Source organism: Trachypithecus francoisi, unplaced genomic scaffold (assembly GCF_009764315.1).
Source record: "Trachypithecus francoisi isolate TF-2019V2 unplaced genomic scaffold, Tfra_2.0 Lachesis_group0, whole genome shotgun sequence".
In the NCBI taxonomy this organism is placed as follows: Eukaryota; Metazoa; Chordata; class Mammalia; order Primates; family Cercopithecidae; genus Trachypithecus; species Trachypithecus francoisi.
The window spans coordinates 58494866-58507289 of record NW_022681453.1 but is presented as its reverse complement, the minus strand read 5'-3'; the positions used below and the strand labels follow the sequence as shown (position 1 = coordinate 58507289).

At 48.4% G+C, this 12424-nt stretch overlaps 1 protein-coding gene across 8 annotated transcripts in view; it reads left to right on the top strand.

The window, feature by feature from the left end:
- The window catches only part of GRIP2 (glutamate receptor interacting protein 2), a 66549-nt gene that overhangs the window by 48462 nt on the left and 5663 nt on the right, over positions 1 to 12424 (top strand). For 5 of the 8 annotated variants that reach the window (XR_004437038.1, XM_033210797.1, XM_033210796.1 and 2 more), the window contains 5 exons: positions 153 to 332; positions 1357 to 1531; positions 3466 to 3571; positions 10544 to 10687; positions 12067 to 12213. Coding sequence is in view for 5 of the 8 variants with exons in the window: in XM_033210797.1 (XP_033066688.1) it covers positions 153 to 332; positions 1357 to 1531; positions 3466 to 3571; positions 10544 to 10687; positions 12067 to 12213 (752 nt within the window). In the remaining 3 variants the exon portion in view is untranslated. Of the gene's footprint in view, positions 1 to 152; positions 333 to 1356; positions 1532 to 3183; positions 3572 to 10543; positions 10688 to 12066; positions 12214 to 12424 lie in introns of those variants that run through there. The other 3 variants (XR_004437039.1, XR_004437040.1, XM_033210799.1) reach the window with 3 other exon arrangements.

Sequence of the window (12424 nt, the reverse complement as noted above, 5' to 3'; positions counted from 1 at the left end):
GTGAAACAGGTTTGCTTATTAGTGTGCCACAGCCATATGTCAGCTCAAAAGGGCTTACTGCCTGTGAGTTTCCAGACCAGGCTGAAATGCAGAAACTGAGGCTCACTGTGAATGTCTCTGAAGTCAGAAGTGATACCTCCTTCTCCTCCCAGGACCCCTCCTACCCCGCAAGTCAGGCAGCCTCAGTGAGACCAGCGATGCTGATGAGGACCCAGCAGAGGCCCTGAAAGGAGGACTGCCAACAGCCCGCTTCTCACCGGCTGTGCCCAGTGTGGACAGTGCTGTGGAGTCTTGGGACAGCTCGGCCACGGAGGGTGGCTTTGGGGGCCCAGGTAACACCTTGGGGCTCTTGGACAAGTGACACGCTCTCTCTAGGCCACAGTCCTGCACTGCTGGGCCTGTGCAGGACTATTCCTTTGCCTGTTCCTCCCTCCTGTTCTCCTCTCCTGGCATCCTTTAGGGGCCCTTCCTGAAGGAAGACCTGATTTGGCTCCATAAGCTGCTCTCAGGGCCCCTTGCTCCTGGGAGTATGGGCTGCAGCCATATCTCTTGATTTAGAACCATGGGTCCCATGCTGGCTGCTTAGCTTTCCCTGTTGTGAAGTTATGGACAAAGTTGGTCTTTCTTCTACTGTTTCCTTCCTTCCTAGCCCAATGTCTGGCACACAGTAGGTGCTCAACAATGTTCATTCCATCCAGTTGAAAATAGGGAGGCCAAAAGCCCCCTCCCACCCCAGCCTACAAGACACGATGTGGGGCAGACACCTCTGGGGCTCCCTCCCCAACCAATGCATGTTGAGACCCGGAGGTGGCCTCAGGGAGGCGTCTGAGTCTGGTGGGTGACCAGTTGGCCTTAATGACCCAGAGCCACTGGAACTCCCCGAGGTCCAACTCAGAGGACTGGGGGGGTGGGGGTGGGGGGTGAGGCCTCTATGGGCCGTAGGTGGCTGCCAGCCCATTCTTGCCTGTGGACACCTGCCCTCCCTGGGCCTCAGCTTCCCCATCTCCAGCTCTCTGTCAGCATCTCTCAGTTCACTCCCTGGGGCTGGACCTTCAGAGCCCCCAAAGGCAGGAAGTGGAGGGGGAGCCACATGTTCAGCCTCCTTCCCTGGCAGGGTGATGGCCAAGCCCAGGCCGATGGAGTTGAGACAGAGTTGCAGAGCCCCGGGCATTAACTTCTGGATGACCAGGAGCTCCAGGGAGATTCTGGGAGGCAGAGGCCCTCAGAGGGCTGCGTAGACGCAGGCCCAGAGAGGAGCAAAGACCTCCCCAGGGTCACTCAGCACAGCTGGAAATGGGGCAGGCAGGAGGACAAGTAAGGCCGCAGAGAACACAGAGGCCCTCTCTCCACCACCAGGGTCCTGTACACCACAGGCAGCAGCCCGGGGTGTGACCCCCCAGGAGTGGAGGCCTGGCCGGCTGAGGAGCAGCCCCCCCACCACTGAGCCCCGGAGGACGAGCTATACCCTGACCCCAGCTGACGAGAGCTTTCCAGAGGAGGAGGAGGAGGAGGATTGGGAGCCGCCAACGAGGTCTGTGGTGGGAGCACCGTGAAGGAGGAGGGAGTCATATCTTGGCTGGGGTGGGTGAGGGTGCCCGTGCCAAAGTGGTGGGGGAATGGAGAGTCTTGGTGGGCTCCTGAGGAGGGGTGCCTCCTGAGAAAGAAGCGCTGAGCAGAGCCACCTCAGCCAGGCTGAGACAGAGGGAAGGGTGGATTGGTGGAGGGCATGGCAGGGACGAAGGTATGGAGGTGGAGAGCAGCCTGGTTTGCCCTTCCCAACTTTGGTCATCTCCTGTTCTCAGAAGAGCAGCAGCAGACTCAGAACTTGAACCCAGGCCCACCTGACTTACCCCAGATGGCCTGATGGCCTCCTGCAAGGGCCCTCAGCCCGCTGGCACCAGACCTGGGCTGTGCTGAGTGGCTCTGAGTGGCTCAGCCACTGGAGAAGGCTCCTGCAGAGAGCAGGCTGTGGAGAAATGCTGTTCCTCATCTGGCCCAGGCCACCTTCCCATCGTGGTGCTTTTGATCAGGCGGTTCCTTCTGCCTCGATGCCTTTCCCTGGTCTCTCCTGGAAAATCCCTACTCATCCCTCAAAACTCAGCTCAAATTCCCCTGCCTCTGGGAAGCTTCCCTGTCTTTCTCAGGCAGAAGGGATTCCTCCCTCCCTCCTGGTACCCACAGCTGCTCTTACAAGTCTCCTGGTAGCCAAACCACCTTGTGTCTATCTGGCTAATTACTTGGCTGTCATCTCTACTGCATGGCACCCCAGCTCCATGTGTGGCCCCTAGTAGGTGCTCAGACATATTTTGCAAATGAATCTCCAGCTGTGTAAGAACAGGGGCCACACTTTATTCTCCTCTATATCCCTGTGCCCAGCAGAGGACTTAGCTCAGGAAATGTTTGTGAAATTGACTTGAATGGAGTAAGTGTCCTTCAGCCTCTGTCTTTTCATCTGTAACATGGAAAGGGAAGGAGGCAACACATCCTCATTCCTAAGCTCCCTAAGAGAGCAAAGCCTTTGTAAAAGAGTAAGTGCTGGCCGGGCACAGTGGCTCACGCCTGTAATCCCAGCACTTTGGGAGGCCGAGGCGGGCGAATCACGAGGTCGGGAGATCGAGACCATCCTGGATAACATGGTGGACCCTGCCTCTACTAAAAATACAAAAAGTTGGCCAGGCATGGTGGTGTGCGCCTGCGGTCCCAGCTACTCGGGAGGCTGAGGCAGGAGAATGGTGAGAACCTGGGAGGCGGAGCGTGCAGTGAGCTGAGATCGCGCCACTGCACTCCAGCCTCAGCAACAGAGCAAAACTCTGTCTCGAAAAAAAAAAAAAAAGTGCAAGTGCTTTGTAAATTGCAGCATGCCTCGTAACCATCAAGGTCTTTGCAATTGGCAAGTGACTTTGTGAAGCGTGAAAAATGTGAATTGTGAATTTTCTGAGACTCTGTTGGAACTGATAACAGACTCATACAACCTGCGATGGGCGTTATGGGTGGTCTCGACCCTTCCCCAGCACAGATATATCAACCCCTCCATCCATCTGTGTCCTTGCTGGCTCCAGCTCTGTCCCTGTCACTGTCCCACGGTGCCGTGTGTCTGGGTGGGGCCAGGGGCCGTCCTCTGGGTCTACACCATGGATCTCCTCTCTGTCTGTTCGTCTGTTTGTCCTCTGTCTCTCTTCCTAGGCATCCTGTGTCACCGCTCTCCACCCCGTCTCATCTGCCCTTGTTCTAACTGGCCACCGACAGTCCTGGTCACCCCTAACTGCGTCTTTCCCCTATTCTGTGTCACCAACCACTGCCCCGGGGCCCCAGAACTGCCACCGAGGACGCTCGCCTGCCTGCCCGCCCACCCACCCTATGGCCCCTCGAGCCCAACGCTGGGCCCTGGGGCCCCGAAGACTCCTCAGGCCCCAGCCCGCCCACCCGCCTGCCAGGAGTTGACGCTCTCTGGTTCCTACGTTACAGCCCAGCCCCTGGCCCTGCCCGAGAGGAGGGCTTCTGGCGTACGTTTGGAGAAGCTCTCGAAGACCTGGAGTCATGTGGTCAGTCAGAGCTGCTGAGGGAACTGGAGGTATGGCCGCCTGCCCTGCAGGCCTTGAAGGGGCATCCGGGGCTGTTTACTCTGGTGTGTGTGCAATGGGAGGCAGGCATGTTGATGGTATCATGCTCATGTGTAACGTGTATGTATGCAGTCACCTGGGCACCCTCTGGGAAAAGGTGTCTTCACATATTTACAGTCTGTGCATGGACTCATGTGCAAGTGGGATTGAGAGCACCATGGTACTACATGTTATCTGTGTGGACATGAAATATGTGTGACATCATCATGTGTACATTGGGAGCGTATGTGTATGCATGCATGTGAACATGCTCATGAATGCACACTTGCAGAGTGTATTTCAGAACATGTGTGTCTGAGTGTGCACATGTAGTTGCTCAGGGGCAGTTTTAGGATCTGTGTATGCGCGTGTGATACATGAATGTGGCTGTGGGCACGCCCTGTGGAAGTGTGTGAGTGTTGACATCAGTGACGACACAGAAGATAAGGGGCTGTGGGAAACCAGAGGTGAATGTGGCTTTGTGTAAGGTCAATATTGTTCAATGAATAGAACAAGCTGTCCAGGAGGATCCAGAGAGGATCTTGCTAAGTCACATCCCAAGCTTCCACTCTGAGAGCAGTTTTATTTTATTTAAATCTCTATTTTATCTGTGCTTTTGCCCCTTTTTACTCCTAATATTGTTGACTGGGGTCATTTTTTTTCTCTCCATTAGTCTTGCCAATTACCAGGTTTCTCAAAGAACAAGTTTTTGGCTTTATTATTTTCTATTTTATTCATTTGTTTGTTTAGCTTTGATATTCTCTTCCTTCTACTTTATTTATGTTTAAGTCATGATCCTTTTCATGGTTTCTTAGTGCCTTAATTTTCAGTCTTTCTTGTTTTTGAATAATGCATTTTTTAAAGTTATGAATTTACCTGTAAGCATTGCTTTGGCTGCATCCCAAATTTTGCTAATGCACTTTCCACCTTAAATTAAATTCTGTTTTGTCTCATAATAATATTGTTTCATTAAATTAATTTTGGTGATTATTTGCCTGTCTTTTTTTCCAATTTGCTTATTTTCTCTCTCTCTCTCTTTTTTTTTTTTAGACAGAGTCTCACTCTGTCGCCCAGGCTGGAGTACAGTGGTGCAATCTTGGCTCACTGCAGTCTCCACCTCCTGGGTTCAAGTGATTCTCATGCCTCAGCCTCCCGAGTAACTGGGATTAAAGGTATGTGCCACCATGCCCAGCCAATTTTTTCTATTTTTAATAAAGATGGGTTTTCACTGTGTTGGCCAGATTGGTCTCGAACTTCTGGCCTCACGTGGTCCACCTGCCTCAGCTTCCCAAAGTGCTGGGATTACAGGGGTGAGCCACTGTGCCTGGCCAATTTGCTTGTTTTCAAATTTACTGTATCATTGTTTTAAATATGTCTCTGTTATATACTATACATAGCGGGTTCTCTTTTTATTAAAGATGAATTTAGTCTATTTATGTTTCTTGTGACTACTAATATAATTAAACCTTTCAATCAGAGGTACACCTGAAAAAATATATAATTAAACTTAATTCTAGTATATAATTTATACTTCCTATTTATCCTCTTTTCTTTATACTTCTTCTGATCGTCCATCTTTCCTTTTTTCTATTGATACATTTTTCATTGCTGCTCACTCTCTCCACAATCTCCAATTTGGAGATTTTAAATTTTATTTGTATTCTTGTAGTGATTATCTTTAATTCATTTGTTCTACTTTCAACATTCAGTTTTTACATTGAAACCTTTTATTATTACCTAAGTGATACGTGTGAGTGGTGCAAAATTGGATACACAAAGTAGAATCAAAATAAGTAATGAAAAAATAAGTAAAAATAAAACATAAGGACACAACATTCCCACCACCCACAGATCACCACTATTACTGTGTTAATGAGTTTACACGTATTTTTAAGATAATGAAATCATGACATATGTACTGTTTTGTAGACTGCTTTTTTAGCTAGCTACTTCATTTTTCCATTTCAATATATTTTAATATTTCCTAATACCAAGACCAGATTCGGATTTCCTCAATTGGACCCAAATTGCCCTTTACACCTGGTTTGTCCAAACCAATGTCTAATCCATGCTTGGAGCTTGGTTATTATGTCTCTTAAGTCTCTCTTAATTTTAGTCCAGTGCCTTTTAAATGATACTAATGTAAACTTTCTGTTTATCAAGATAAAATTAACATATAAAATTTGCAATTTTAACCAGTTTAAAGTATATAGTTTAGTGACTTGTTATATTCACGATGTTGTGTAATCATCAGCACTATCTAATTCCAGAACACGTGTAACACCCCAAAATGAAAACTTCTACCTTCCAGTCCCTCCCTCTTCCCATCCCCTGGCAATCGCTATCTCCTCTGTCTCTGTGGATTAGCCTATTCTGGATGTTTCATAAAAGTGGCGTGTGTATTTGACTATTTGTGTCTGGCTTTTTTCACTGAGCTTGATGTTGTGGCATGTGTCAGTAATTCATCCCCTTTTATGGCTAAATAATTATGAGGATAGACCACTGAAGGGAAGGCCATGGCCTTGCCTTACATTTTCAATACATTTTCTTAATTTGGTTTTTCTAACAAGTCTAAGCAATACCTTTGTCCTCCTCTTGAATAAGACAGGCACTATAGAATTCTTTCACTTCTCTCCAAACTACCTCCTCTCATATCCCAACTTGTTTATAAATTGCTCAAAATTCATGAACGTGGGGTTTTATCAGAATATTTGACCAATTTCTGTTATCACCTTTGCTTCTTGCATACCCCTTTTTTTCTGAGCTCATCCTTTAAGATGGTCTTTCACTGAGGGACTTTAGGTGGTAAACTGCTTTAAGCTCTGTGTTCTGAAAATGTCTTTATTTCTTTTTTATTTTTTCCAATCAATTTAGAAGTTTATAAATGTCTTTATTTCACCCCTGCTCTTAAATGATAGTTTAGTTGACTATGAAATTAAACATTTACTCAGGGCTTTGAAGATATTATCCTGCTGTCTTCTGATAATGATTGTTACTGCTGTTAGGTTCACTGTTGTTCCTTTGAAAGTCCTGTGTCTTTTCTTTCCAGGAGATTTGAGGATTTCTTTCTCTGTGATGGCTGGCTCTCTCGCTCTGATGTGTCTCAGTAAGAGTTTATTTGTCTTACTATAGGCTCAGTATGTTTTTTCAGTCCGAGGACTCATGTTTGCCTTCTGTGCTGGAAAATTCCTAGTCACGGTATTTACCATATTGCCTCCTTCTTATTGTCTCCTTCTGTTAAGGTATGTTGGACACTTGTCCTCCATGCATTCTACCCTCCATGTCTCTTAACTTTTCTTTCATATTTTCTCTGCACTGTGTACTAGCTGCTTTCCTTAATCTGTCTTCCAATTCACTAGTTCTCTCCTTGGCTGTATTTATTCTACTGTGTAACCCGTTTCTTAGATACTGTGTTTCAACTTCTACATCTTTTATTCCTACAATTTTTTTAAATCTTCATAGTCTTTTTTTTTTTTTAATGGCTTTTGCTTTTTTTCTTATTTTTCTACACATCTTAAACCAAGCTTATCTAACCTATGGCCCATGGGCTGCATGTAGCCCAGGATAGCTTTGAATTTTACACAAATTCATAAACTTTCTTAAAACATTATGAGATTTTTGTTTGCGATTTTTTTTTCCTCATCAGCTATTGTTAATGTTAGTGTATTTTATGTGTGGCCCAAGACAATTATCCCACGTGGCCCAGGGAAACCAATGGTTTGGACATCCCTGTAAACAGACTTAATTCAAGTTTCTTTTTTCTTTTTTTTTTTTTGAGATAGAGTTTCACTCTGTCACTCAGGCTGGAGTACAGTCAGTGGCATGATCTCGGATCAGCTCACTACAACCTCCACCTCTTGGGTTCAAGCAATTCTCCTGCCTCAGCCACCCAAGTATCTGGGGACTACAGGAGTGTGCCATCATGCTTGGCTAATTTTTTTTTTTTTTTTTTGGTAGAGCCAGAGTTTCGCCATGTTGCCCAGGTTAGTCTTGAATTCCTGATCTCAGGTGATCGGCCGGCCTTGGCCTCCCAAAGTTCTGGGATTACAGGTGTGAGCTGCTGTGCCAGTTCTCAAGTTTCTTTTTATTTCACTATTATTTTTAGTTTCCTGGGTATGGATTCGCCTACTTGTTTTGTCTGTGGGCAGGTGGGCTTTTCCATCTCGTCACTGCATGGCTTCCAGCCGCGGTCCCTTCCCAGGCGCCTGCCTTGCTGTGTGTGCTCCGCGTTGTTGACGCTTCGGTGAGATCACTCCTCACTTTGTCTCAGCTGTGGCCCTTGAACTTCACCACCTCCAGACTGGTTTTGACAGTAATTCCTCTGCTCAGTGTTTCTGCACTATTGTGGAAGGCAGATTCTGGCCCCACCCTCATGCAGAGGTCACACTAAGAGTTCTAGTTTGTCACAAGTGATCCCCCCCTCCTGCCTGTTCAAGTCTTGGTGGTTCCTTTCTTGTGCCCCTGTGGGCAGACATTTTCCAGTCACTATCCAGCAATGAGACAGCACTCACTTTCTAGAATGGTATCGTTTCCTGCTTTGAGACAACACTCTTTTCCCTGAACAGTATCCCAGCTCCAAACGTGTATGTTTCATTATTACCTTCCATGGGCCACTAACTTCCATAAGCCAGACGGTTCCACTCCTGCTAATGCCTGTCTCTGATTTTTTCTTTCTTGCTTTGAAAGTGTTTATTTAACAAATTGAAATCTATAATCTCTACGTGTTTGAAGGGAGGTGTGATCTTCCCGTATCAGCTCAGTCTGCATTTTAACTGGAAGTCCTTGAATTCTACGATCTTAGGGGTCCGAGACCCTGCGATGCCTGGACTCCCTGATTCTGTGTTTTAACAACTCTATTATCCCGAAATGAGGAGTCTCATATATTTCCTTTTGGATGCTGGCTCCCAGGCAGGTGAAGATCATTTCTAAGATGTGAAAAAGGTGCTTTCCTGCCTCCTCATTCAATATCCACCCCTGTTTTCCTATCTTCCTCCCCACTCCAACCCAACAGTTTGGCCCTAAAACAGTTTTTATTTTTTAGCAATAGGATCTTGCTCTGTTGCCCAGGCTGGAGTGCAGTGGCATGGTCTCAGCTCACTGCAACCTTCACCTCCCAGGTTCAGCAGATCCTCCTACCTCAGCCTCCCTAGTAGCTGGGACCACAGACATGCATCACCATGCCTGGCTAATAATTGTAGTTTTTGTAGAGAGGTTGTCTGGCTATGTTTGCCCAGGTTGGTCTCGAACTCCTAGGCTCAAACAATCCTCCTGCCTCCGCCTCACAAAGGGCTGGGATTACAAGCATGAGTCACCACGACCAACGTAAAACATTTTAATCATAATCTACCTTCCCTTAGGGGATCCCTAAAAGACCAACCCCCCGCACCCCAAATGGTCAGATAGAACTGTGCACTAATAGTAGGAACTCAGATACTGTGATAGGCAGAAGGAGAGACGTTTCTAGGCTGGGGAGACAATTGTTTGCCTGTAAGACTGTACGATGTCACAGTAAGAAGTCCATCATCCCCTCCCAGCAGCTCCAGCACCCCCACCTCCATCTCTGGATTTCCCAGCCTGAGTGTGAAGCTGTTTCCCTCCGGGCTTCACACTCAGGCCTCCGGCTGCAACTTAAAGCTTGGCATTCCCGATTGCTCAGCCCTCCCTCCCTGAGCCCGTTCTAACTCCACACCTTCTCTCCTTCCCCACTGGCACCATCCTTGTCCAGACCACCACTGTCTTGTCTTTGGACAACTACATGGCCCCGAACAGGTCTCCCTCCCAGCCTCCACTCCCGCTCCTGCAGCCCAGTCTTCATGTGGCAGTCGGAAGATGCTTCTAGATCCACACATTGTTTATGTCACCTTCTCTGCCTGGCTTCAGTCCTTCAGGGGCTCCCTGCTGCTCCTGGAATGAAGTTCACATTTCTTACTGTGGTCTAGAGGGTGCCGCAGGACTGGGCCCTCAGTCACCAGCCGCCAGGTTTGCTTCCAGATCCCTCCACCGCAGGGCTTTGCACATACTGTTTCCTCTGCCAGGGACTCTTCCCTGGGCCTCTTCTTCCTTGTCCTTTCAATTTCAGCTCTGGATGCTTCCCCACCCCTCACAGGACCAGGGCCACCTGTCCCAGGCTCTCACTTCCCGAGTGCCTCACCTCTGTAACACTTATTGCAGTGCATGATTTTATCTTATTTATGTTGGCAATTAGCAATGTAGCAGAGTGGTTAAGAGTTCTGACTTTGGGACTGGGTGTGGTGGCTCATGCCTGTAATCCCAGCATTTTGGGAGGTTGAGGCGGACGGATAACCTGAAGTCGGGAGTTCGAGACCAGCCTGATCAACATGGAGAAACCCTGTCTCTACTAAAAAAGAAAATACAAAATTAGCTGGGCATGGTGGCACATGCCTGCAATTCCAGCTATTCAGGAGGATGAGGCAGGAGAATCGCTTGAACCTGTGAGGCGGAGGTTGAGGTGAGCCAAGATCGTGCCATTGCACTCCAGCCTGGGCAATAAGAGCGAAACTTTGTCTCAAAACAAAAAAAAAAAGAGTCTTGACTTTGGAACTAGACTCTGGTTTCAAATCTTTTTTATATCGCTAAGGAAATAAGCAGTTTCCTCATCTGTAAAGTGGAAAAAAATGGTATTTACTTGCATCATTGTACTGTGGAGAATAAAAGGAGTTATAGGTGTAAAGTGCTGAGAACTGACCTAGCAGTGGGTAGGCACGAATGACTAAGTGCCAGTGATTATTATTCTCATTGTTAGTGTGATTGGTTCATGACTTCCCACTCCACCACTGTTGGACCCAGCCCCAGTGGACAGGGACCACTTCTGTCCTGTTCACCATTGTCCCCTTTGTGACTGGCACATAGTAGGTGTCAGTGGACACTGACTACCTGATGGGACAAGCCAACAAGCATCTGAAAGAAGGGCCATGTTCCTACAGGCATCCATCATGACAGGCACCGTGCAGAGGGCAGCCCTCGAGGGCAGGCCTGGCCACCAGCCTTGGCAGAGGGGACGGGAGGTACGAGCCTCTCCTGCAGAGATGGAGGAGCTGCTACTGCCTACACCCTTGGAGATGCACAAGGTAGGCACTGGGGGTGAGCACAGGAGACCTGGACCTGTGTCCTGACGCCATGAGCACCGTCATGGGACTCCAGAGTGGCCCTGCCCCTCTCGGGGCTTTATTCTCCTCCACCACAAAACCGGATTGAGTTTTCCAAAATGCTCATCATTTGGGTGACACACACACTCATACACATGCACACCTGTGATTCACACTGGCTATTATTATTTTTCTTTCAGTAGATGTGCTTGTTTTTCCCCCACTTAAATTATTTTATGTATGTATTTATTTTTTTGAGACAGGGTCTGGCTCTGTTGCCCAGGCTGGAGTGCAGTTGCTCGATCAAGGCTCACTGCAGCCTTGACCTCCTGGGTTCAAGTGATCTTCCCACCTCAGGCCCCCAAGAAGCTGGGACCACAGGCATGCACCACTACACTTGGCTAATTTTTGTATTTTTTTAGAGACAGGGTTTCAACATGTTGCCCAGGCTGGTCTCAAACTCCTGGGTTCAAATAACCTGCCCACCTCAGCCTCTGAAAGTGCTGAGATTACATGTGTGAGCCACTGTGCCTGGCCTTAAGTTGTTTTGTGTCTCATACACACGTATTTACACATAACATATAAACCCTTCTACGTGTGTGTGACTTCTATGTATCTCACACAATGAGAAGCCAGTGTCTTGTGCCATCTATAGGTCATTATGTAAAAATAAGATACGAGCCAGACTTGGTGGCCCATGCCTGTAATCCCAGCACTTTGGGAGGCCAAGGTGGGTGGATCACAAGGTCAGGAGATCAAAACCATCCTGGCTAACATGGTGAAACCCCGTCTCTACTAAAAATACAAAAATTAGCTGGGCATGGTGGCGCACGTCTGTAGTCCCAGCTACTCGGGAGGCTGAGGCAGGAGAATCGCTTGAACCCCGTAGAAGGAGGTTGCAGTGAACCGAGATCACGTCATTGCACTCCAGCCTGGGTGACAGAGTGAAAGTCCATCTCAAAAAAAAAGAAAAACGAAAAGATGAGGACAATCCCTAGCCAATGGCCCTCAGAAGCTCTGAGCAGCTCTTTGGTAAATGGGAATGAGTGAGGGTCAGGGAAGGGAACAGTGCCCTGGGCAGGCCTCCTCCCTGATGGAGCCAAAGGACTGAGAAAGGGCTGAAAGGAAGTCACTCCTAAGGGCTCCCTTGTACTTGAGTGTTGTGGCTTGGAGCATCTGCTGTGGGAGAGAGGAGGAGGGGTTGGGGGTGGGTGAAGGCCAAGGGGCAGGAGGCTGGGGCACTGCAGCCTGGGGGGTGTGGTTGACCAGAGGCGCTGAATGCCAGACCAAGGGATCTGGGCTACTGTGAGAGGCTGGGGTCAAAGGTCAGAGTTCCAGGAACCTCCTCCTCCTGCTTCCAGGTGACCCTGCACAAGGACCCCATGCGGAATGACTTTGGTTTCAGCGTCTCAGATGGCCTCCTGGAAAAAGGCGTCTATGTCCACACTGTGCGCCCTGATGGGCCAGCCCACCGCGGGGGCCTCCGGCCCTTCGACAGGGTCCTGCAGGTAACGCTGGAGCAGGGGTTGCATAGTGGGGGTGGCATTGTTTCCTAGCCTGAGGGTGGGGAAAGAGCCTGCATCTATCACCTGTGAAGAGGGCAGGACAATGCAAGTCGTCTGAGTCAGGTTAGCCTAAGTTGCGATGCGGGCCCCAGCACCCCGAGGCTCAGAGGCTGAGCACACACAGACCTTTTTTCTTACACCCCATGTCCACTGC